The sequence below is a fragment of the Artibeus jamaicensis genome, unplaced genomic scaffold (assembly GCF_021234435.1).
Source record: "Artibeus jamaicensis isolate MK-2021 breed Jamaican fruit bat unplaced genomic scaffold, CSHL_Jam_final contig_2486, whole genome shotgun sequence".
Lineage (NCBI taxonomy): Eukaryota > Metazoa > Chordata > Mammalia > Chiroptera > Phyllostomidae > Artibeus > Artibeus jamaicensis.
In genome coordinates this window covers 2,220-28,628 of record NW_026521531.1, presented here as the reverse complement: position 1 = coordinate 28,628, position 26,409 = coordinate 2,220, and the positions used below count along the sequence as shown (strand labels likewise).

General features: G+C 38.6%; 1 protein-coding gene across 1 annotated transcript in view; it reads left to right on the top strand.

Moving 5' to 3' along the window:
* Positions 1 to 23,467, top strand: part of LOC119056719 (cytochrome P450 3A12-like) — a gene marked incomplete at its 3' end in the record, with an annotated part of 44,776 nt that extends 21,309 nt beyond the window's left edge. Inside the window, exons 5-11 of the mRNA XM_053662445.1 lie at positions 4,314 to 4,427; positions 4,690 to 4,778; positions 6,353 to 6,501; positions 13,105 to 13,232; positions 14,492 to 14,558; positions 20,244 to 20,404; positions 23,241 to 23,467. Coding sequence (XP_053518420.1) covers positions 4,314 to 4,427; positions 4,690 to 4,778; positions 6,353 to 6,501; positions 13,105 to 13,232; positions 14,492 to 14,558; positions 20,244 to 20,404; positions 23,241 to 23,467 — 935 coding nt within the window. The remainder of the gene's footprint in view (positions 1 to 4,313; positions 4,428 to 4,689; positions 4,779 to 6,352; positions 6,502 to 13,104; positions 13,233 to 14,491; positions 14,559 to 20,243; positions 20,405 to 23,240) is intronic.
* Positions 23,468 to 26,409: the final 2,942 nt, after the last annotated feature.

The following is a 26,409-nucleotide window of genomic DNA, read 5'->3' as shown; positions in this document are numbered from 1 at the left end:
AGGCCAAGCTGTGAACCAAGGCCGACTGTTGCTAGTGCTTGGCCTGCAGCCACTAAGCAAGTGATACAAGGTTTGCTGAGTCGAGATGCTTCTTATTTGAGAGATTATAGAAAAAAATCTGAAATGTTAGCCAAGACAGTCCATTCATATAAAAAAGCCTCGGGAAACAGCTTGAGTGTGCCCAAATTTGGGTGGGGAAGGGCATCAGGAAATCACCAGGAACGGGCTAACATTGTGAATCAGATAGATGGAGTCTCAGATATGGCACCCATCTGCAGACTCTGTGGGGGAACAGCTCATCAAAGGAACAATGAACTCTGTCAGCACTGCTATTTGGAAGAAAGCTGCCCCTTCCAGCTCTCATCCTGATGCTGAGCAATTCAGTTCCTCCCCATATGCCTCTGGTGCCTTTCAAGCTGTTGTCTCTGTGCTGGAACTCAGAGGGAGTGAGTCCATGTTCCTCTGAGCCCTTTCAGAGGAACTGCCTGGGACTCTAGAAGCCCTCCATCTCCCTCAGCCTCAGTCCCTGTTGGTTTTTACATCTAGATATTATGGAGACTTCTCTTCCTGATACTGGATCCCTGGGCTGGAGGTACTGGGGTAGGGCTGAGACCACTTGCTCCTCAGGGGAGACCCTCACAGCTAAGATGTCCCTCCTGACATTTATCCACCACACGTAGGTGTAGAGTGTATCTGGATAATTTTAAGTGATCTGTCATTAAATTTACTTCTTCTGCTTGATTTGGTCTGATCATGTAGCTCTACATTGCAATTTAAAAAAAAAGATTTTTTAAATTTATTTTTAGAGAGAGGGGAAGGAGGGAGAAAAAGAGAGAGAAACATCAATGTGTGGTTGCGTGTCCTGTTGCCCCCACTAGGGACCTGGTCGCAACCCAGGCATGTGCCCTGACTGGGAATCGAACTGGAGACCCTTTGGTTTGCAGCCTGCACTCAATCCACTGAGCTACACCATCTAGGGCTCTACATTGCAATTTTTGAGTTCAGTCATTGTACTCTTCAGCTTCAAATTTTATTATTTTTATGCTTTATATCTCTTTGTTGAACTTTTTGGTTTTTTTCTGATTTTGTTAAATTTTTCAAAAATTAAATTTGTTGAGGTAAAATTAATGGCAATACACAGACAGCACTGTGAGACTACAGGGGTCATGAAGAGTCAGGGAATATGACACTAGATGATCTTGTTAAATTTTTTATATGTTTTCTTTAGCTCTCTGAGCTTTGAGAACAAGTACTTTGAATACTTTGCTAGGGCAATTTGTGATCTCCATTGTGGGAAGATTTATTGCTAAGAAGTTTATTACGTTCCTTTGGTGATGTTGTTTCCCTGATTCTTTGTGATTACTATAGTTTTTCAGTGGTGCCAAGAGAGAAATCCCCAGCCCAGGAGTCTTCCCCTTGCTGAGAAAAGAACAATAGGGTGAGTGACAATTTTCCCCACTCATTCAGGACATTGAATAAATGACCTGCTGTGGTTTCACTATACCCACTATATGGGCATAGATGAGAAGTCTAGAGACGATTAAGAACAAAGACGAGCAGGAACCACCAGTATGAGCCATGTAGCATGATTGGCCATGATTTTTTGTGTCCTGCTGCAGAACTTATAAAGTCCTCTTACAGATTTTATAAAGTAACTTGAGTAAGGAAAGATCTTTACTTGTGGCTTGGAGTACACTGGAGCATGCTGTGACCCTCATTTAGTGGTACAGGATGCCTCATAGGGGTGTATGGGGGCTCCAGGTCTGGGGGCATTTTTGGACATATAGCTGTGGTTCACAATATGATCCTTGACAGCAAGAGTTGTGTATGGTCTGTGGTGGCTGCAAGGGTTGTTGGGGTCTTCAACAGAATCAACAGGTCTAGTGTTGATGGACTGGGGCAGGCAGCAGTGATGGCCAAATTTGGCAGTATGTAAATTCTTGGGGCTAATTGCCAGCCTACCTGTCCAATGGTGAGATCTAGTTCTAGTGGAATGGGCTAGGGCCAACTGTGGGCACAATAGTAGCTTAGAGTGTTCAGGCTATCAGTGTATACTGATGTAGCTATAGCAGTTACCTACAAGCACGTGCACAGCTGTGGGGGCTGGTAAATGGAATTGAGGTTAAAAGTGTGCAGGTATGTGGCTATAGTGGTTAGCTGTAGGCATATGAGGCAGTGTAGTCCACTAATAGCAATCAGAACTGACTCTAGGCACCTGAAAATCTTCAGGGGACTGGTCTGGTATTATGCACATGGCCAGTCACAGAGGCCAGGGCTGGCTCCTGGCACATATCCTGAGACTCAGGACATCAGTGATGCCCTTGGCAGCAACCTGGAGGGTGGAGTGTGGTTGGGCACACTCAGACTCTTAGAATTTGTAAATGTGGGGCTATCAGCAGTAAAATCGGCAGGATGTTCACAGTGGCTGTGCTGGCTATTGGTTTCCTCAGCAGCAAAGGCTTTTGGGGTCTTCTGCACAGCAGGACAAAAAAATCATGGTCACTCATGCCATATGACTGATACTTGTAGTTCCTGCTCTTCTTAGTTCTTAATTGTGTCTAGACTTCTCACTTATACCTATATAGTGGGTATAGTGAATCCATAGCAGGTCATTTGTTCAAGGCCCTGAATGAGTGGGGAAAATTGTCACTCACCCTATTGTTCTTTTCTCAGCAAGGGGAAGTCTTCCAGGCTTTGGAGTTCCCTCCTGTCACTGAGTGGTGTGGGCCTGAGAGATGAGCTAGCTGATGCAGGCAAAATAAACTATACTTCCTGTTCATTTTGTATAGTTATTCTAATGTTTTTTTTTCCTCCATTCTGTTGCTGATTTTCTAGAGTAAACTCCTGAGCTCTTCCAGATCTATTTTTGTGTGTATAAATAGCTGTCTAATTGTTTGGGGTTTTTTTTTTTTGAGGGGGAGGTTGGGCATTGAAGGCAGGAGGCTTCTACTTCACAAAGTGATGTTACTCCAGGCTTTTCTCATTATGATATTACACAGAGGTTTTGTAGATGGCTTTTATCAAGTTGAGGGAGTTTCCCTTCTTTTCTAGTTGGCCAGGGTTTTTAAAAAAATCATAAATGTGTATTTGAGATGTCCATTTAAAAAAATACAGTGTTAGAAAAACAAAAGAAAAGTGTCAAGCAGGTTGGCTTGATAGTCCGGTCCCAAACTGAGAAATAGAATTACCTCTTTCTTTTTTCTTCTGTCTCTGGTGGGAAAATATAAGGGAAGAGGATTTCCATGTATTGTATCATATGTTTTTCCAGAATAGAAAACGATTCCTTATCTTTTAAGTATGTTCTTCTATTTTATAAGAAGTCACCATATTAGTTATCCCCTTTTCAAGCTGTTCATGCTGTAGATATAAGTAAAGATAGAACTGATTGAGTTTGACAGGGCTCCTTGGCTATCTGTCAAGAATTCCTTTTTATCCCGCACAGCTCTGGAGAATGTATCGGGTTGGCCAAAAAGTTCATTAGGTTTTCCCCATTAGGTGGCTCTGGTAGTGTTTGGTTGTCTTTAACTTGATTCAAAACAATTTTGTTAGATTGTATTGTGACAGCTGTCATATCAGCATGCATTTTCAAAAAAACTTATCAAAATTGGGGAATTTTTGTGTAGCCATTTTAATATTGAGGATGGAAGAAAAGATGCAACACTTTTTGGCATATTATGCTTTATTATTTGAAGAAAAGTAAAAATGCAACTCAAACACAGGCAAAAGATTTGTGCAGTGTATGGAGAAGGTGCCACAACAGATCGAATGTGTCAAAAGTGGTTTGCAGACTTTCATGCTGGAGATTTCTTACTAAACAGACAATGCTTCGTGGTCAGGTAGACCAGTTGAAGTTGATAGTGACCAAATCGAGACATTAATTGAGAACAGTCAATATTATACCACACAGGAGATAGCCAACATAGTGAAAATACCCAAATCGATAAAGTTATTGGTGAAAATGATAAATGTGTCTTATTTTACAGAAAAAACACATGTGAACTTTCTGGCCAACCCAATAATAGGTCTTAACTCCTATCTATTCCTCTGCAAGAGCAGTTTCCCTACCACATGGGCGATTTGCCTTGAAAAAGAGATTGGAATATAAATGCTGGATATCACATCAAGTGACTGGATATCTCCTGCACCTTGATGAGATCCTAGACATTTGGGATAAGTATTCTGAGTATCTAGCATTGGGCTTGTTACTAAGTAGACAGTCACTAAATATTTGTTGAGTAAGTGATGCCCACTTAACAATTGTTAAGACCTCCAAAACTTATATAAGACAAAATGTCTTTTGCTTTCAATTCTAGACTCTTGGTCCAGTGGGTTTTATGAAAAGTGCCATCACTGTGGCTCAGAATGAAAACTGGAAGAGAATAAGAACATTGCTGTCTCCAACCTTCACTAGTGGAAAGCTCAAGGAGGTAAGTGTATAAGAGGACATTTAATTTGAAACTTAAAGAATGTGTCTGGAGACAAGTAGAAAATAAGATAATTTCTTTCTAAGGGTAACCTACTGAATTTGAGCTTCCTAAAAAAAAGGTCTTTTATCTTTATGTCCTAGAAATGACATTAATAAAATTCATTATAAAATATTTCTTACTGCTCCATGCTTGTGAAAGCCAGGTCCTTCTAGGACTTGGGTCTTCACGTTTAACTACAAGTAGTGTTATTTTTTGTGTCTAGATGTTCCCTATCATTGGCCAGTATGGAGATGTGTTGGTGAGGAATCTGAGGAAGGAAGCAGAGAAAGGCAAACCCATCAACTTGAAAGAGTGAGTAGGAGCCCAGATGCTAGGATTCTGAGCTCTTCCCCAAGACCCTCCAGCTGCCTTCCACAGAGCCAAAATTCCCACTGCTGAGTTACTCTATGACCAAATAGAAGTAGGTGTGTGGTGTTAGAACTACAGTGGGCTACCCAAGAAGATGTGGCTCACCCATAAAGGCAGGTCAGCCAGGAGGGAAATGCCTTCTCTTGTGTATGTGAACCAGGATTAGTGTGTCTGCTTGATTGTCACCGTGGATATTCTGGAAGACAAAGATACATGGTTCAGAAAGAAGAAATGTGATTATACCAAAGGGTCCAGTGTAGAGAGTGTGAAATAGTAGTACCAGGGGAAGATACTGGTGCCTATTGGTGGGCAGTGGGTGGGGCAGGGAAGTTACAATGTGGAAATTGGAACAACTTAAACCCCTTAATGAGTTTGGTGAGGACACCAGCAAAATACTAAACATTAAATTTTACCACCACTTCTTTCTTTAATCTAAAAGAGAGAAGGTCCTGTACAGACTATGGGGTAGGGTGGCCATATTATTTATTGTCTAAAGTAAGGCTTTTAAAAAAATTATGCAGGAACAACAGATGTAAATTGAGACTGGTCTGGGAAACCTGGGGACATATGATCACTTACCTATGGGATTTCCCCAAATTGATTTTGAAGTGACTTATTATTATGACTTTTAAAACCAGGATCATTCTTAGTTCTTATATTTCACATAAATGAGCCCTGGCTGATGTGGCTCAGTGGATTGAGTGATAGCCTACATGCCAAAGTGTCACTGATTTGATTCCCAGTCAGGGCACATGCCTGGGTCGCAGGATGGGTCCCCAGTAGGGGGTGTGTAACAGGCAACCACACATTGATGTGTTCCTTTAGTTCCCCCTTCCTTCCCCTCTTACTAAAAAGAAATAAAACTTGTAGGAAAAAATCAAACAAATTATTCATTAAAAAAAAAAAAGAAATGAATCTGCCCTCGGGGCAACCTCAGATCACTGGAGTTCAGGAGAGTGAGTCTTTCTAGAGCTTTAGCAAGAGTGTAGAGAAGCAGGGATGACATTTCTGGCAACTCAGACCAGGGTGCTGCTCTTCTGTAATGTGCTGAAGAGGAATCAGCTTTGAATATACATACCACAATGGGGCAAGACCTAGATCGCTGTCACTTTTTTTGCTTCCACTAGGAAGAGCTCATTATCTACCCTTTGTTCTACTCAAACACAGGACAACTGCTGTTGTCCAGACTCAAAACATACTATTGTAGTTTGTCTGATTATGGGTCTCCATCCCTCTGACTAATCTCCCTGTGCTCACAGGTGGGTCTAAGTTGCCTTGGTATCCCCACAACCCCAGCACAGGACCAGCTGCATCACTCACACCTGATAAGTACCTCATGATTGTGTCAGGAGCATAGATTTTTCAGATGATCCAGTTGATGGTTTTGACAGTTGTGTGGCTCTTTACCTGTCTTTCCTGAGTATATGAATTTACATTCCCTCCTTGTTGTACGTGTTGAATAAGGCTAGTAAAGATTTGCTGATTTTAATTTTCCATGTCTTTGTTTCTCTGCTCAGCATCTTTGGGGCCTACAGCATGGATGTGATTACTAGCACATCATTTGGAGTGAACATCGATTCCCTCAACAACCCACGAGATCCTTTTGTGGAACATATCAAGAGACTCCTAAAATTTAATTCATTTGATCCACTGCGTCTCTCAATAAGTATGCGGGCTACTATGTTTCTCTTTCTCTCTCCCTCCTTATGTCCCTTCCTTCCACACCCCCCTCCTTCTCTTCTCTCCTCTCCCACCCTACCAGCATCCCTTCCTTTCATTTTTTAAAAAATTTATTGAGATATAATTAACATGCTACATAATTCATCCATTTAAAATGTGCAGTTCTATCATTTTTACAACCCAGTGTCCATCAAGAGATAAATGTATTAAAAATACCATATGTAAACACACACAATAGAGTACTATTCAGCTATAGTGCTGCCATTTGCAACATGAATGGACCTTGACAACATTATGATAAGTTGACTAAGTAAGAGAGAGACAAATACTGTGTGATCTCACTTATATGTGGGATCTAAAAATATAGCCAAACTCAGAAGAATGAGTACTGATTTGTGATTATCAAGACAGGGGTTAAGGGTGGGAGAATTGGATGAAGGTGGTTAAAAGGTATAAATTTTCAGTTATACAATCAATAGGAGTGTAGATTCTAAAAGTTCCCATCACAAGGGAGAAAACAATTTTTTAACTATATAAGGTGATTGATATCAACTAAACTTATGGTGGTAATTATTTCACAATCTGTGTATGTCAAGTTAGTATGCTGTATACCTTAAACTTATACAGTACTGTATTTCAATTACTCAATAAACAGTAATTTTTATACTTTCAAAGATATGTGCAACCATCATGGCATCATTTGTTAGAACATTTTTGCCAACTTAGAAACCCTGTACCTTTTCATTTTCACCTGCTGCTACCTTTAGCTATTAGCAATCACTTTCTTAGTTTACGCCTCTCCGGACTTGTGTGTGCTGGACATTTCATATATATGGAATCACATAATTTGTGGTCTTTTGTGTCTGGCTTCTTTAACTTAGCATAACGTTTTCAAAGTTTCCCATGTTGTAGCATGTATCAGTACTTCATTTCTTATTATGGCCAAATAACAATCTAGTGGATTGTGTATATTCTAACATTCTCATTTTTTTATCTATTCATTAGTTGATGGATATTTGGGTGGTTTCTACCTTGGCTATTGTAAATAGTACTACTGTGAACATTTATGTACAATAATTTTTTTGTGTGTACCTGTTTCAATTCTTTTGGGTTTCTCTTGGCTTTGATTATTCTACTCAGGGATGAAATTTCTGAATGGTATAGTAATTCTGTATATAACTTAATAAGGAACTGCCAAACTCTTTTTCACACTAGCTATACCATTTTATAGTCCCATCAGTAATGTATGAAGGTTCCAGTTTCTCCACAACCTCACCAATGCTTGGTTGACATTTTCTCTGTTTTTGATTATGGCCATTCTAGTGGGTATAAAATGGTATCTCATTGTGGTTTTGATTTGCATTTCCCTAAAGACTAAGGATATTGAGTAACTTTTTACATGTTTTGGGGCCATTTTTATATCTTTTTTAGATAAATGTGTATTAAAATTATTTGCCCACATATAGTTAGTTGGGTTGTTTCTTTTTGTTGTTAAATCATAAGAGTTCTTTATTTATTATAGATAAAATTTCTTATTAGATATGTGATTTGAAAAGTGTTTCCTATTCTGTGTCCTTTACTTTCTTGATATGTGTCCTTTAAAAGATAAAATTTTTAATTTTGATAGTGTACAATTATATATTTTTTTCTTTCATTGACTGTGCTTTGGTGTCATATTTAAGAATCCACTGCCAAAACTGTCATGAATAATTACTCCTTTGGTTTTCTTATAAATGTATATATTTTAGCATTTATTTTTAGTTCTTTGATCCATTTTAATATTGTTTTTATATATGATGTAAGAGTTCAACTTCATTCTTTTGTGTGTAGCTATCTAGTTGTGACAGCACCATTTATTAAAATGATATTTTCATAATGAATCATCTTGGAACCCTGCTCAGAGTTCAGTTGACCATAAGCACAGGGGTTTATTTCTGGACTCTAAATTATACTCCATTGATCTGTATGCCAGTCCTTATGCCAGTACCACATTGCACTGATTATTATAGATTTGTGGTAAGATTTGAAATCTGGAATTGGAGTTCTGCTACTTAAAGTTTTTTTTCCCCCAGATTTGTTCTAACTATTCTGGGTCCCTTTCAATTTCATAAAATTTAAAATTTATCTGGTTAGTTTGTACAAAGAATTGTAGAAGCTAGGATTCTAATAGGAAATGCATTAAAACTGTAGATTGATTTAGGGAGTTTTGCCTTTTTTGGCAATATTAAATTTCCTGTTGGGAGAACATGGATGTTTTTCTATTTACTTAGATCTTTAATTTATTTCAACAATGTTTTGCAGTTTTCAGAGTACAAGTTTTGCATTTGTTTCATTAAAGATTTTTTACTAAAAGGCAGAAAACTGTACTTGAACAACAATTAAAATGGAAAAAATTAAGTGTTTTAAGTACTAAGTATTGGTTTTAAGTATATATTCTAAGTATTCTGTTTTTCTGTATGTTGTGAATTGAACTATTAATTTCACTTTTAGATTGTTTATTGCAGTTTGTAGAAATACAATTGATCTTGCATATTGATCTTGTTTTTTGAATTTCTACTGAAACTATAATTAGTTCTAATAGGTTTTTAGTGGATTTTTAAGGATTTCTATATACAAGATTACACTATCTGATGAAAGAGATAGTTTTACTCCTTCATTTCATATATCAATACCTTTTTTTTTTCTTGTGTGTTTCCACTGGTCAGAGCCTCTAGTACAATGTTAAATAGAATAGGTGAGAGAGGCATCCTTGCCTGGGTCCTAAACTTAGGGGAAGCATTCAGGCTTTCACTATTAAGTATGGTGTTAGCTATGGGTTTTTCATAGATGTCCTTCATTAGGCTGGGGAAATTTCTTTCTATTCTTATTTTGTTAAGTGCTTTTTAAAAATTACAAAATGGTATTGGAATTTGTCAAATGCTTTTTCCGTATCTACCGAGAACATCATATGGTTTTTGTTTTTTATTCTATTGATATAGTATATTATACAACTTGCTAGCCTGGGATAAACCCAAATGATTATGGTGTATACTTCTTTTCATATTTCTGGATTGAGTTTGCTAGTATTTTGTTAAGGATTAATGCATCTATGTTCATAAGATATGCCCATCTGTAGCTTTCTTTTCCTGTGATATCTTTGTCTGGTTTTAGTATCAGGGTAATACTGGCCTTGTACAATGAGTTTAGAAGTGTTCATTCCCCTTTTACCTTTAGAAGAATTTGTAAAAATTAGTGTCTATTCTTCCTTAAACATTTGGTGGAATTCACCATCAGGACGTTAGCTTTCTTGATGGGTAGTTGTTTGATTACTAATTCAATCTTATTACATGCTATAGGTTTATTCAGATTGTCTATTTCTTTTCTGAGGCAGTTTCTATAGTTTGTGTATTTATAGAAATTTGTCCATATCATCTAAATTATCTGAATTGTTCATAATACTTCTATATAGTTCTTTTAAAAATATCACTAGTAATCTCCCTTTTTTCATTTTTCACACTAGTAATTGAAATGTTCTTTTTCTTTATTCTTGGTCAATTTATCTAAATGTCCTTAAAGGATCATCTTTTGATTTCAGTATAGTCTATTGTTTTTATTCTTTATTTTATTAGTTTTTTTCTCTCATCTGTATTATTTCCTTTAACTGTTTTCTTTGGTTTTGTTTGCTCTTTTTTCTCAATGTGTTAAGGGGGGAAATGTGGTTATTGATTTGAGATCTTTGTTTGTTTTTTTTAAGTGTAGGCATTTATAGCTATAAATTTCTCTCTGAGTGCCACTATTGTTACATCTATGAATTTCGGTATGTTATGTCTCAATTTGTATTAATCTCAAGGTAATTCCAAGTTACTCATTTGATTTCTTCTACAACCCATGGATTTTTAGAAGGCTATTTTTTAAATTTCCATGTATTAGTGAGTTTCCCAATTTTCTGTCTGCTATTGATTTCTAATTCCATTCCATTGTGGTCAAAAGACATACACCATATATTACTATCCTAACTACCAATTCATTAAAAAATATGTTTTGGCTAATATATTATTATAAATGCATATTTCTTATAAAATTTTCAAAAAGAAATTTAAAAACAAGTTTATTTAGACAGACAAAAAAACTGTACTTGAAAAATAACTAAATAAAAAAATTTAAAAAATAAAACCTTATCTTCTACAAAAAAACAAGTTTTAAATTTAAAACTTTTTAAATTTAAAAAGTTTAAAAAATAATTAAATTTAAACAAAAATTTATTTTTTTAATTTTTTTTATTGATTATGCTGTTACAGTTGTTCTATTCCCCCTTTCATTCCCCTCCACCCTACCCCCCCATCCCCACCGTTACCCCCCCTTTAGTTTATGACCATGTGTCTCAAGTCCTTTAGATTCTATATTTTCCATGCTATTCTTGCCCCCCCATCTATTTTCTATCTACTGTCTATGCTACTTATTTTCTGTACCTTCTCCCCCTTTCTCCTCCTCCCACTCCCCTGTTGCTAACCCTCCTTGAGATCTTCATTTCTATGTTTCCACTCCTGATCTAGCTGTCCTTTTAGTTTGCTTTCATTTTAGGTGTGGTTGTTAATAACTGTGAGTTTGTTGTCCTTTCACTGTTCATGTTTCTTTAACTTCTTTTTCTTAGATAAGTCCCTTTAACATTTCATATAATAGGGGCTTGGTGATGATAAACTCCCTGAATTTGATCTTATCTGAGAAGCACCTTATCTGTCCTTCTACTCTAAATGAAAGTTTTGCTGGATAGAGCAATCTTGGTTATAGGTCTTTAGATTTCATGACTTGGAATACCTCTTTCTAGCCCCTTCTTGCCTGTAAGGTCTCTTTTGAGAAATCTGCTGACAGTCTGATGGGGACTCCTTTGTAGGTGACTGTCCCCTTAGCTCTTGCTGCTTCTAGGATTCTCTCCTTCATTTTAATTTTGGCTAATGTAATGATGATGTGCCTTGGTGTGTTCCTTCTTGGGTCCAACTTCTTTGGGACTCTCTGAGCTTCCTGGATTTCCTGGAAGTCTATTTCCTTTGCCAGCTTGGGGAAATTCTCCTTTATTATTTGTTCAAATAAGTTTTCCACTGGTGGCTGTGCCTTTCCCCCTTCTGGTGCCCCTATAATTCAGATGTTGGAGCGTTTAAAGATGTCCTGGAGGTTCCTAAGACTCTCCTCATTTCTTTGAATTCTTGCTTCTTGACTCTTTTCTGTTTGGCCATTATTTGTTTTCTTCTGGTCCACTCCATTGATTTGAGTCCCAGTTTCCTTTTCATTGCTATTGGTGTCCTGTGCAATTCCATTCATTTCAATTAGTTTTGCCTTCATATATTTGTCTAATTTGTGGCTATAATCAACCAGTTCTATGAGGATCCTGATCACCAGTGTTTTAAACTGTGTGTCTGAGAGTTTTGCTATTTCTTCATCACTTAGACCTATAGGTTCTGGGGCTTTGAGATCTTCTTGCCCTATTTTTGGTCTGTTTGCGCCCTTTAAGTGTGAGAAGCGTCGCCTTGGACTCCCAGGTCGCTGGGTTGTGACGCTACATGTGGGGGCGTGGTCAGAGCAGGGAAATGGCTACCCCCTCTGCTGTTTCTCACAGCTGGGTGAGGATCAGCGCCTTAGGTGGTTCACCTGGGCCCGGCCACTCAGAGTCGCTGTGTTATGATGCTGTATGTGGAGGTTGGGTCAGAGCAGGGAACTGGGGGCGCCCTCCACTGCAGCTTACCGTGAGGACTGCCGGGCCCTGGTCCAATCGCCCACTTCCTCGCCTGTCCACCCGCGCACAAATGCGCAACCACAGTCAACACACAGCCCCACTCCCCCACTGTCTCCCCCGTGGTCGCTCGCCTGGTCGCTCGCTCAGTCGCTCACTAGGTCCAACCCTGCGCCTAAATTCCGCACATCTGGATTCCACGCACCTGAGTCCATCTAACCGTGTCCTCCTGTGCAACCCCGCTTCACCAGCCGCTGGTTTCTCCCCTTACCGGTCAGGCGGAAGAATTTGTTGTTAACAGACTTCCGAAAAGTTCAATTTTCCGTGTTCTGGATGTGTTTTCTATTGCTAATATTTAGTTGTCTCTAAACTTGGTTGTGTGAGAAGGCACGGCACATCCACCCATGCCTCCATCTTGGTGGAAGTCCTAAACAAAAATGTAATTATAGGTTTCTCACCTATAATTAAACACTCAGATACAATCATTGTTGACATTTTGGTGTCTAGTGTTCTACTGTGTCCATGCATGTGCATCTGACTACTTCTTGAACACTGAGATTAATTAAAGTATCAGACTCTGGTCTGGTTTATTCAAGGACAGTCTTGTTCAATAGATAAAATGCAAAGCCATTCAGGAATGTAATACTGTTTCTTTAGTCACCCAAAAGATGAGAAAGAGGCTGCCGATCTCACTGCTACAGTGATGGTCCTTGTATGTGGACTTGCCCTTGCTCAGCCATGGGCTTGAAAGTCTGAGCAAAGGTCATAGAGGGAATGGCTCCTTGCTAAGAAGCCTGGTGTCTTTTACTGTTCAGATTAGAAGAGAAAATTATAATTGCTCCAGGTGTATTTGTATTTTCATTGTGCTTTCTTTTTTTCTTACAGTGCTCTTTCCATTCCTTACCCCAATTTTTGAAGTATTAAATATTCATCTGTTTCCAAAAAGTGTTATGGATTTTTTCATAAAATCTGTAGAAAGAATGAAAGAAAGTCGCCTCCAAGATAAACAAAAGGTAAAATCTGGTAGTGGTTACATGACAGTGTTCCCTTTCTGATCATTTATTGAGCTGTATACATATAATTTGTGCACTTCTCTTATTTTGGATGGGTAGAGAACTCTAGGTTTATAGGATGAAAGTTATATAAAATTTTGTAGGGAATAAAGAAGGTAGAGTTTGGGAAAGGAAAAGGGAAAATGAGTCAGAGAGACAATGTTTGAAATATAACAATGGTTAGTATGTCACCACATGAAAATGTTTGGGATTTTTTTTCACATAAAACATACAACTTCCTTTCAATAAACTGTGAAAAAAGAAGTGCTATTTTACAATTATTTTTCTTGTATTCTCATTTCCCCAGGCCTTAAACTGGCACAGAATCATCACTTCCAAGCCTCTTACTTTACACATTCTGCAATGAAGGCCCCATGAGGCACCTGACAGAGTGTACTCACTCTGTTAAGTCTGAGCCTGCTCAGAGACCGAGAGGGCAGGAGTTTTCTCTGGGCCTTGAGGTTACAAGCTGGCCAACCCAGCTTTGCCTTCATGGACCTGGAGGCCAGCACAAGAATGTCTGCAAGTCATGGTGATAGGGTTAGTTACCCCAGGATTTCACTGAACATTGTGGAGAGTTCTGGGATGGTGGGGCATTTGAAACTGATCACAGAAAAAGCACCAATAAACTCTTCAAGTGTTGGGAGGTTAATCTATGTGGCCATTAATGAAAAAATTAAGGCTAAAGAAAACAATTGAGGTCAGCAATTACTTTTTTTTGTGAGCAAGCAGGTGTGACAAGGGGTAACTTTTTGACCAGGGAGCTGTGTTCAAAAGTGAGAGAAGCCAGAGACCAGAAAGAGTGAGGACCAGAAAGCAGTTGAATTTTGGCTGAATTTCTCCCAGAAGAATATCCTGCTCTCCGAGATTGGTAGCTGGATGTTTGTGCTCATTGATAACTCAGCAGTAGTAAGACTTCTGGACTTAAAGGGGCCTATTATACAGCATAGTGAATATAGTCAATAACATAGCAATACCTGTAGACCAGGTGGGTACTGGAAATGTTCAGGGGGACACCTTGTAAAGTATATGATTGTCTCACCACTATGTTGCATGCATAAGATAATACAAAGTAGCATTGAATATAAACTGTAATTGAAAAATACATTTGAGAAAAATACAGGGATCATAATATTAGAAAAAAATACAGTACTGCACTCTTGATTTATTTCTGACTTCACAAGTGACTACGTCAATGTAATTTTTCCTTCTGCTTTCAGCACCGAGTGGATTTATTGCAGCTGATGATTAACTCGCAGAATGCCAACGAAATAGACTCCCATAAAGGTAAACAAGGCATGTTCAGAGGGCCAGGGATGGGGACACTCAAATGTTCTGAAAATGTGCATGAAGTTTTCTATGCAGATAAGAATTTCTGCCAAATTGAAGAATGGCAGATACTTGGGTATAAATGGTAGCCAGAGGCACTTTCTAGAAGCAGGAAGGTATGACTTTGTTTAAATATTGAAGGGTACCATAAACAAGAATTTTATGCCCAGAAGTCAGTCAGTGGCCTGTGGTCACCTATATCAGGACCTCTGTGGAGCTTGTTTCCAATGTCTAGTCTCTGGCTTCATCCAGCAGCATGGACATTTGCATTATGACTTCATCACATCAGGCAGGACGACTGTAGCTGAACAAAAAAAAATAAATGTATGATGAAATTATTAAGTATTAGTAAGTATTAAATTATTAACTAAAATTTAATTATGAAAAAAGGGACTTCAGACATACTGCCCTCCTCACACAACCAAAAGAAAGACAACAACAAATTTTAAAACAAAAACAACCAGAAAATTGAACTGTATGGAAGTCTGACAACCAAGGAGTTAAAGAAGAAATATTCAACCAGACCAGTAGGAGGGGCAGAGACAGGCAGCCAAGTGGAGAGGACTCATGGCAAGGCAGCGGCTGGCAGACCACGGTGGGCAAGACTGTGGCTGGTGGGCAAGGTGGTGGCTGGTGAACCAGGCAAGGTGACAGATTGCAGATGGGTGGTCCCACATTCATGTGCAGATAAACCAGGAGGAACAACTAGGGAGTGAGACATACCACACAACCAAGAGTTCAAGCATGGAGAAATAAAGCCTCAAACCTCTGACTGAAAACACCAGTGGGAGTTGAGGCAACAGCAGGAGAAACTCGCAGCCTCACAGGATAGTTCATTGGAGAGACCCACAGGGTCCTAGGATGTACACAAACCCACCTGAGAATCAGCACCAGAAGGGCCTGATTTGACTGTGGGTAGCAGGTGAAGTGACTGGAAATCGGTGGAGAGTAGAGCAAGTGGCAGTGTTCCCTCTTGGACCCCTCCCATACAGACAGCATCACAATATAGCAACATTGGTTGCCCTGCCGTGGTGAACACTTAAGGCTCTGCCCCTTACTAAGTAACAGGTGCACCAAGACAAAAAAAATCGCCCAAATTAAAGAACAAGTCAAAGCTCCAGAAAAAATAACACTAAGCAACGAAGAGATAGCCAACCTATCAGATGCACAGTTCAAAACACTGGTAATCAGGATGCTCACAGAAATGGTTGAGTACAGGTAAAAAATAGAGAAAGAAGTGAAGGCTATGGAAATTGAAATGAAGGAAAATGTAGAGGGAACCAACAGTGAATGGCAGGAAACCAGGACTCAAGTCAACAGTTTGGAACAAAAGGAAGAACAAAAAGTTCAACCAGAACAGAATGAAGAAACAAGAATTCAAAAGAAATGAGGGAAGTCTTAGGAACCTCCAGACAACTTTAAACATTCCAACATTCAAATCATAGGTGTGCCAGAAGGAGAAGAGGAAGAGCAAGAAATTTAAAGCTTACTTGAAAAATAATGAAGGAGAACTTTCCCCAACCCAGAAATGGAAATAGACTTCCAGGAAGCCCAGGAAGCTCAGAGAGTCCCAAAGAAGTTGGACCCAAGGAAGCGCACACCCCACAGGAACATCATAATTACATTAACCAAGATTAAAAATAAAGAGAGAATCTTAAAAGCAGCAAGAGAAAAGGGGACAATTACCTACAAAGGAGTGCCCATAAGACTGTCAGCTGATTTCTCAAAAGAAACCTTTCAGGCAAGGAGGGACTTGAAAGAAGTATTCCAAGTCATGAGAGGCAAGGATCTACAACCAAGATTACTCCATCCAGCAAAGCTATCATTTAGAATGGAAGGGCAGATAAAGTGCTTCCCAGATAAGGTCCAGTTAAAGGAGTTCATCATCACCAAGCCCTTATTATATGAAATGTTAAAGACATTTATCTAAGAAAAAGAAGATCAAAACTATGAACAGTAAAACAACAACAAACTCACAGTTATTAGCAACTGAACCTAAAATGAAAACAAAAACAAACTAAGCAGACAACTACAACAGGAATAGAATCACAGAAATGGAGATCACATGGAGGGTTATCAGTGGGGGATTTGGTAGAGAAAGAGGGGAAAAATGTACAGAGAATAAGTAGCATAAATGGTAGGTAGAAAACAGACAGGGGGAGGTTAAGAATAGTATAGGAAATGTAGAAGCCAAAAAACTTATATGTATGACCCATGGGCCTGAATTAAAAGGGAGGAATGTGGGTGGGAGGGGGTGTGCAGGGTGGAGGGGAATAAAGGGGGAAAATAGGTCAACTATAGTAGCATAATCAATAAAACATATGAAAAACTTGTGCATTTACATAATGGAATACTATGCAGCAGAAAGAAGGAGCTCCTACCATTTGCAACAGCATGGATATAACTGGAGAGCATTATACTAAGTGAAATAAGCCAGGCGGTGAAAAACAAATATCATATCATCTCAACTTTAAGTGGAGCCTAATGAACAAAGCAAACAAGCAAATAAAGTATAGCCGGAGACATTGGAATTAAGAACAAGCAGACAGTAACCACAGGGGAGGTGGGAGGGGATAATGGCAGGGGAGGATGAAGGGTTTTCAGGAACAACAATAAAGGACACACAGACAAAACTAAGGAGTGGTAAAATCAGGGGATCATGGTGGACATGGCTGGGGTAGGGGGAAAGGTGTGGGGAGAGGGCAGAAAACTGTACTTGAACAACAATAAAATAAAATAAAAAAGAGGGTAGGAAGGATGCTACTAGCCAGAAAACATACAATATTCACAAAAAGGACCCCTGGCTGGCGTAGCTCAGGGGATTGAGCACAGGCCTGCGAACCAGAGGATCTCGGTTCAATTCCTAGTCAGGGCACATGTCTGGGTTGCAGGTCGGTTCCCTGCAGGCCAGTTCCCAGCAGGGGACGCACTAGAAGCAACCATACATTGATGTTTCTCTCCCTCTCCCCTTCCCCTCTAAAGATAAATAAATAAAATCTTTTTAAAAAAATTATTCACAAAGAGGAAAAAAAGACTTCATCACATTAGGAAGCACATTGCACACATTGCACATTGTGGGTGCCTTTACTTGGACTCTAAATTATATTCCATTGATTTAATGACTGATTAAAATTGTGTTCACCAGCTTAAGCTGCTGTAAAGTTTTATTTTTTATTTGTAATTAACAAGTAACTTGTGGGGATGCCTTTAGAACTAAAAAAATATTCTGTTCCTCTTCAAACCTTCACTTACTAGCTTTATCATCCATAGATTGTTTTTGATGGAATTATTATTACTGTGATTGTTGCAAAATGATGACTTTCTAATTTCATCATTTCTTCTACTTTTATGAGTTTATGTTCCACTGTAAGGGGGAGCTTTTCATTTTATCTCATTTATTTATTTGTGTTTTGTTTATATCAATATGATCTCATATACAGCATCCAGCACAAATAACACCCCTTTTTATTACAAAATCCTTTATTACAAAATCATAAGCGTGTAATTCTGTACCATAACAATATCACACTCAAGCACACCACATGACATTTTAGGTGACATGTTCAACTTTCAGAGAAGCCAAAAATTCAAAAATTTATATGGAACCATAAATGACCCTGAATAGTAGCTGCCCTTTTGAGAAAGAAGAACGAAGTAGGAGGGATCACAATACCTGATATCAAACTGTATTACAAGGCCACTGTAATCAAAACAGCCTGGTACTGGCATAAAAACAGGCACATAGACCAATGGAACAGAACAGAGAGCTCAGAAATAAACCCAACTCTTTACAGTCAATTAATATTCAACAAAGGGGGCAGTAACATAAAATGGAGTAAAGATAGCCTCTTCAACAAATGGTGTTGGGAGAACTGGACGGCTACGTGCAAAAAAATGAAACTTGAGTACCAACTTACGCCACACATCAAAATAAATTCAAGGTGGATAAAAGACTTAAATATAAGCTATGAAACCATTAAAGTCCTAGAGGAGAACATTGGCAGGAAAATCTCAGATATTTCATGCAGCAGCATTTTTACTGATATGTCCCCTAGAGCAAGGGACATAAAGGAAAGAATAAACAAATGGCATCTCATCAAAATAAAAAGCTTCTGCATGGCTAAAGAAAACAGTATTAAGATAAAAAGAGAACCAACTGTATGGGAAAATACATTTGCCAATGATGCCTCAGACAAGGGTTTAATCTCCAAAATATACAAAGAATTTACATGACTCCACTCTAAGAAGACAAGCAACCCAATTAAAAAGTGGCCAAAGGACTTGAACAGATACTTCCCCAAGGAGGATATATAGAGGATCCAGAGATACATGAAAAGATGCTCAATATCGTTAGCTATCAGAGAGATGCAAATTAAAACCACAGTGAGATACCACTTTACACCAGTCAGAATGGCCATCATAAACAAAGCAACAAACAACAAGTGTTGAAGAGGTTGTTGGGAAAAGGGGACCCCAGTTCACTGTTGGTGGGGTTGCAGACTGGTACAACCACTATGGAAAACAGTGTGGAATTTTCTCAGAAAACTAAAAATGGATCTGCCTTTTGACCCAGCAATTCCACTGCTGGGATTATATCCCAAGAGCCCTAAAATACCAATCCAGAAGAACCTATGCACCCCAATGTTCATAGCAGCACAATTTACAACAGCCAAGAGTTGGAAGCAACTTAGGTACACATCAGTAAATGAATGGACCAGAAAATTGTGGTGCATTTATACAATGAAATTCTATGCAGCAGAAAAAAAGAAGGGGCTCCTACCCTTAGCAACAGCACAGATGGAACTGGAAATCATTATGCTGAGTGAGATAAGCCAGGCAGGGAAAGACAAATACCATATGATCTCACCTTTAACAGGATCCTAAACAACACAAACAAGGAAGCAAAATATTACCAAAGGCACTGAAATAGAGAACAGGGGGACAGTGACCAGAGGGAAGAGGGGAGGGAATTTCAGGAGAAAAGGGGAAGGATTTACAGGAGCAAGTGTAAAGGACACATGGACAAAAACTAAGGGGGGTAGAAATGGGAGGGAGGTGGGGAGAACTGGGGGCTGGGCCGGGTTGGGAGTAAAAGACAGAAAACTGTACTTGAACAATAATTAAATAAATTTAAATATATAAATAATTGAATTTATTGAAGCTTTTAAAATGCAACTATATTAAAAGTAAAAATAAAATCAAGCTCTGTGAAACAAACAAAGAAAAAAGATCCTTTAATTTTTCTCCACATAAGCCTTAGTATTGTAAACAATCTCAATTTTTTCCCCGGGGGAGAATGCTACCCTATATTACTTGTAGCTGAGCTACTTTTAGGATTTTTCAGTAATGTACTGCATATGTTACAGAAAAATTCTATCTCTGGAACTGCCCAGCTGTATTAGTGGCAAGACTGACATGACTAAGAGCAGATGGCCAAGAATAATGCAGACATTCCAAAAACTAGATTGACTTTTTTTCTTTTTCTAGATCCATAAAATAAATATGAGAGTGTAAACCCCTTCCAATTTGATCTGAACTAATATCCATTTTTTTCTACCAACAATTTGGAGTTTCATATGGATTTATCATCATCTAAGTTGTGAGAATGTACATTTACCTAAAATGTCTTTCTTCTCCTTTTAGCTCTGTCTGATCTGGAGCTCATTGCCCAATCTATTATCTTTATTTTTGCTGGCTATGAGACCACTAGCACTTCTCTCTCCTTCCTTATGTATTTATTGGCCACTCACCCTGATGTGCAGCAGAAACTGCAGGAGGAGATTGATGCCACATTTCCCAATAAGGTGAGTGGGTGATACCTGGAGAGGGAGGGAGAAAGTGAAAGAGTTTCTCCTCACCACTTCCTAGGAAAATTTTTGCAAAGAGCATAAGCATCAATTCTTTTACCTGTGCTAATTAGGAAGGATATAAAGAAGCAAAAATAAAGAAATATGGGTAATGTATGCTATTTATAGAAAATAAGATCTTTGAAAAAAGCTTTTTTTCTGGCATATCAGTTATCTGTTACCACAATAAATGTCAAGTGAGAATCAAAAAACCTCAGTGGCAATTAACAATAAACATATATTGCTCAGGTGTCTGAATAGTTAGCTGTGTTGATACTGATTGGATTTTCTTTGATCTGGCCCTCAGTTGATCTGGCTGGGTGATGCTGCTCTATACATCCTCCACATGTCTCCCATACTCCAGATAACTAACCTGGGTGTGTTCTCAAGTAATGGTCAAGGGAAAGAGCAAGAAGCCCAGTCATATGGGTACCTTCCAGAACTCTGCTTGCATCACACTTAGCCACATTCCATTGCTTCAAAGCAGGCCACATGGCCAATGCCAGCATTATAGTGGGAGGGTACCACAAAATGAGATTGGCTAAGGGCATGGACACAGGAAAGGGTGGAGAATTGGCACAACCACCCTTGGTACACATTGCAGACTTGGAGAAGCCTGGTATACAGGAAAGAGCATAGGGTAGGAAATAGAAGACAAGGGTTTGTGTCCAGACTAATTTGGACAGGTTATATGACCTTTCTGAGCCACAGGTCTTTCAGCTATAAGGTAAAGATTGTAGGTGCTACCTACTTTGAAAGTATATTTCTTCTCTAGGAAAGCCCATATTGGGATTCTTTTGATAGCAATAACATGGAAAGGTCGCTAAGAGAAAGAGACTAGCTAAAGCACTGTGTTCTGCTTTTAAATAGTGATAATACAACAACAAAAACAGTACTAATAGCTAAATTTGCATCTTGATATACATGTCTCCAAGTGGCTTGTTTTAATGTGAATCTAATCTTTAAAAAATTCTGTATTACTCAAGATAGGCTAGGTTATGTTTCAGTAACAGATTGGTCCTCAATTCTCAGTGGCTTTACATAGCAAGATGTAACTTCTAATGTTTATATGTCCAGCATGGATTGTCAGAGGAGCATGGGAGTAGGAATCTCTGCTCCACATAGTTACTAGGAAAAATAAGCTAAAAAGGCCCCACTTTCTTGTTGCTGCACTCTCCAGGATACAAGCCATTCATGTTGTTTGAAGAATAAAGAACTAGAGTAATTGCTCAGTAGGTTTCCATATGTTTTGACCCTGAATTGACATATGTCACCTCAGCTCACAGCCCATTCTCAAAGCTGGTTTTCCCTGACTTCAAGTGGGCTGAGAGATGCGGAGACTACATGGGTATTGCGCAAGCTGTGAATACTCTGCCACACAATCTATGAAGTGTCAACTCTAATTATCTCCATGTAACATATCAGAAAACTGAGCTATGGAGAGGTGAAATAACTCATACATGGGTCATGTAGTTAGTGGTGAAGAGGCCACTAACCACACCTTAGCCTCTACAATATTGCCTCTTCAATATAACACCAAGTGATACCAAATATTGCCCACCAAATATCTGTTTTCAGATATCTGACAAACCTGGAATTCTTTGTGGTTGAAAGAGACTAGCCTCTGGGGCTGTAGAGTCTTGTCTGAGATCTTCACAGTTTCCAGTCAACCCCTGAAGCAACAACTAGGAGACTGCTCCAGCAAGATATCATGGGGCTGAGTGGGGTTCCACCTGTTTATAACTTTTACTAGAATGAACTGTTTGCTCTGGTAGCTAGCATCCAGTGCCACCCTTCTGCCATATTTGCTTTAGAAAGGAACTCATTTTTCTCCAAATTATTTATAGTTTCTATAACTATATAATATAGTGTTTCTCTCCAAATTTTAATGAAATTTTTTAAATTTTTATTGTTGTTCAAGTTCAGTTTTCTGCCTTTTCCCCCAACCCCTGCCCACCATCCCAGGCTTCCCCACCTCCCTCCCCTGTTTCCACCCCCACCCTTGGTTTTGTCCATGTGTCCTTTATAGTTGTTCCTGTAAACCCTTCAACCTTTTCCCCCCATTATCCCCTCCCCTCTCCCTTCTGGTTACTGTCAGTTGGTTCTTGATTTCAATGTTTTTTGGTTATATTTTGCTTGCTTGTTTGTTTGTTGATTAGATTCCACTTGTAGGTGATGTCATATGGTATTTGTCTTTCACCACCTGGCTTATTTCACTTAGCATAATGCTCTCCAGTTCCATCATATATATCATCTAAAGAGTTAGCAAGCAGAATTTTTAAGTTTTATTATTTTTATTTTTTATTGTTGTTTCATTATAGCTCTCCTGCCTTTTTCCCCATTTCTCTCCTCTGTCCTCACCCTGGCACTCCCACAGTCAATCCCCACCCTCATTGTCCATGCCTGTGCAAGCATAATTTTTCAACGAAAAACCTTAATGTCAGATAGGAATTTTGCTCTTTTACATATTCTCTTTCCTTGGTACAGAAGTGTGACCTCTCTTTTTGAAAGGGTACAGTGACGTTGGCATATTTCAGTTAAGAGTAAGAGGGATTTCAGGTCCTGTTCAGAGTATTGTCCCAAAGTCTCCCATAGACATAACTACTCCACACATCTCAATGGACTATTAAGCAAGTAAAAGGACATGATAGATATTAAAATGTCTATAAATCCTAAAGCCCTTTACCAATACAAGGTATCCTTTGGAGCTCCTAACATTTCTATAGAACTACATAGACTGAGTTGAAAGTTAATCTCAAACCTCAATTTATCAAAATCTCTTTTTTCTTCCCAGGCACCTCCCACTTATGATGCCATGTTCCAGATGGAGTATCTTGACATGGTGTTGAATGAATCTCTCCGATTATTCCCAGTTCTTGGCAGACTTGAAAGAGTATGTAAGAAAGATGTGGAAATCAATGGGGTGCTCATTCCCAAAGGGACAGTGGTGATTGTGCCAAGCTTTATTCTTCACCGAGACCCAGAGTACTGGTCAGAGCCTGAGGAGTTCCAACCTGAAAGGTACTGGGCCTCTCAGAAAGGGAAACCTTCCTGATCTGGGCTGCTTGGGACATATATTGATGTCTGTTAGTACAGATGACAAACTTATGGTCATACAATCATTTATATGTACACATTTTTACTTTGCTTTTCTTTTTTGATTTTTTAATTTTGCTCAAGTACAATTGTCTACATTTTTCCTCACCACACTCCCCCATGCCACCAACCCCCAACTCCCACCCTCAACCCTCCCCTCCCCTATTGGCTTTGTCCATGGATCCTTTATACATGTTCCTTGATGACGATTACCCTACTTTCCCCCATTATCCCACACCGCCCTCCCCTCTGGTTGCTGTTAGTTTGTTCTTTATTTCAATATCTTTGGTTATATTTTGCTTGCTTGTTTGTTTTGTTGATTGGTTTCATTTATAAGTGAGATCATATGATGTTTATCTTTTACCGCCTGGCTTATTTCACTCAGCACAATGCCCTCCAGGTCTATCCATGTTTCGAAGGGTAGGAGCTCCTTCTTTCTTTCTGCTGCATAATATTCCATTGTGTAAATGTACCACAGTTATTTGGTCCACCCATTCACTGATGGCCACTTAGGTTGCTTCCAGCACTTGGCTATTGTAAATTGTGCTGCTATAAACAGTGGGGTGCAGAGGGTTTTTCATTGGTGTTTCAGGGTTCTTTTTTTAAAAATATTTTATTTATTTATTTTTACAGAGAGGGGGAGGGAAGGAGAAAGAGCAGGAGAGAAACATTAATGTGGTATTGCCTCTCATGTGTCCCCTACTGGAGACCTGGCCTGTAACCCAGGCATCTACCCTGACTGGGAATTGAATCGGCGACCCTTTGCTTCAGAGGCCTTGGCTCAATCCACTGAGCTACACCAGCTAAGGCGTGTTTCAGGATTCTTAGGGTATAATCTCAGCAGTGGAATTGCGTGGTCAAAAGGCAGTTCCATTTTTAAGTTGTTTTTTTTTTTTTTAAGGAAATTCTGTTTTCCACAGTGGCTGCACCAGTCTGCATTCCCACCAAAAGTGCACTAGGATTCCCTTTTCTCCACAACCTCACCAACACTTGTCATTTGTTGATTTGTTTATGATGGCCATTCTGACCAGTGAGAAGTGGTGTCTCATTGTAATTTTAATTTGTATGTCTCAGCAGCTGGTGATGCTGAGTATCCTTTCATATGTCTCTGGGCCTTATATATGTCATAATTGGAGAAGTGTCTTTTCATGTTCTTTGTCCATTTTTAAATTGGATTATTTGTCTTCTTGGAGTGGAATTCTTTATGTATTTTGGAGATCAAATTTTTGTCAGAGGTATTATTAGCAAATATATGTTCCCATACACTTGATTCCCTTTTTATTTTGCTAATGTTTTCTTTAGTCATACAAAAGCTTTTTATTTTGATGAGTTCTCATTTGTTTGTTCTTTCATTTATGTCCCTTGCTCTAGGTGACATATAGGTGAAAATCTTGCTGTATGAAATAGCTGACATTTTCCTGCATATGTTCTCCTCTATGACTTTTATGGTGTTATGACTTATATTTAAGTCTTTTATCCATCTTTGAGTTTATTTTTGTTTATGGTGGAATTTGGTGGTGAAATTTTATTTTTTTTACCATGTAGCTGTAGAGATCTCCTAACACCATTTCTTGAAGAAGTTATTTTTTACTCTTCAAGCATTTTATGCTTCCTCCCCTTTTGTCAAATACTAATTGACTATAAAGACCTGGGTTTATTTCTGGGCTCTATTCTGTTCTATTGATCTGCATTTCTGTTCTTATTCCAGTGCCATACTATTTTGATTACAGTGGCCTTATAATATAGTTTGATATTAGGTTTGTGATCCCTCCTACTTTGTTCTTTTTTTCTCAAAGTTGCTGTGCCTATTTGAGGTTGTTTATGATTCCATATAAATTTTTAAATGTTTGTTCTATATCTATGAAATATGTCATTGGTATTTTAAGAGAGACTGCCTTGAATCTATAATTGCTTTGGGTAGTATGGACATTTTGATAATGTTGATTCTTGCAATCCATGAACACAGTATATGCTTCCATTTATTTGTGTCTTTCTTAATTTCTTTATTCAGTGTTGATTAGTTTTCTAAGTACAGGTCTTTTACCTCCTTTGTTAGTTTTATTCCTTACTACTTTTGTTGTTGTTGTTGCTATGGCAAATGGGATTTTTTCCCCCTGATTTCTGTTTCTGGTATTTCACTGTTGGTGTACAAAAATGTCTTTGATTTCTGAATATTGACTTTGAACCCTGCTGTTTTGCCAAATTTGCTTAATAGGTTGAGTAGTTTTTAGGTGGAGCGTATAGGGTTTTCTATGTACACTATCATATCATCTACAATCAGTGACAGTTTTACTTCCTCCTTTTCAATTTGGATGCCTTTTGTTTCTCTTTCTTGTCTGATTGCTGTGGCTAGGACTTCCAATACTATGTTGAACTGAAGTGGTGAAAGCAGACATCCTTGTCTTGTTCCTGATTTTAGTGGGAAAGCTTTTACTTTTTCCCTGTTGAATATGATATTAGTTGTAATTTCTCATGTATGGCCTTTATCATGTTGAAGTATGCTCCTTTTACTCCCACTTTGCTGAGTTTTTTTTAATCACAAACAGGTACTGTGCCTTATTATCAAATGCTTTTTCCTCATCTATTGATATGATCATGTGATTTTTGCCTTTCATTTTGTTTGTGTGATGTATTATGTTTCTTTTTTTAAAATATATTTTATTGTTTATGCTATTACAGTTGTCTTCACTCCCCACCACCCCATACTCCCTCTCCCACCCACATTCCCCCACCCCTTTAGTTCATGTTCATGCATCATACATAAGTTCTTTAGCTTCTACATTTCTTATACTATTCTTACCATCCCCCTGTCTATTTTGTACCTACCATCTATGCTACTTATTCTCTATACCTTTTTTTTCTCTCTC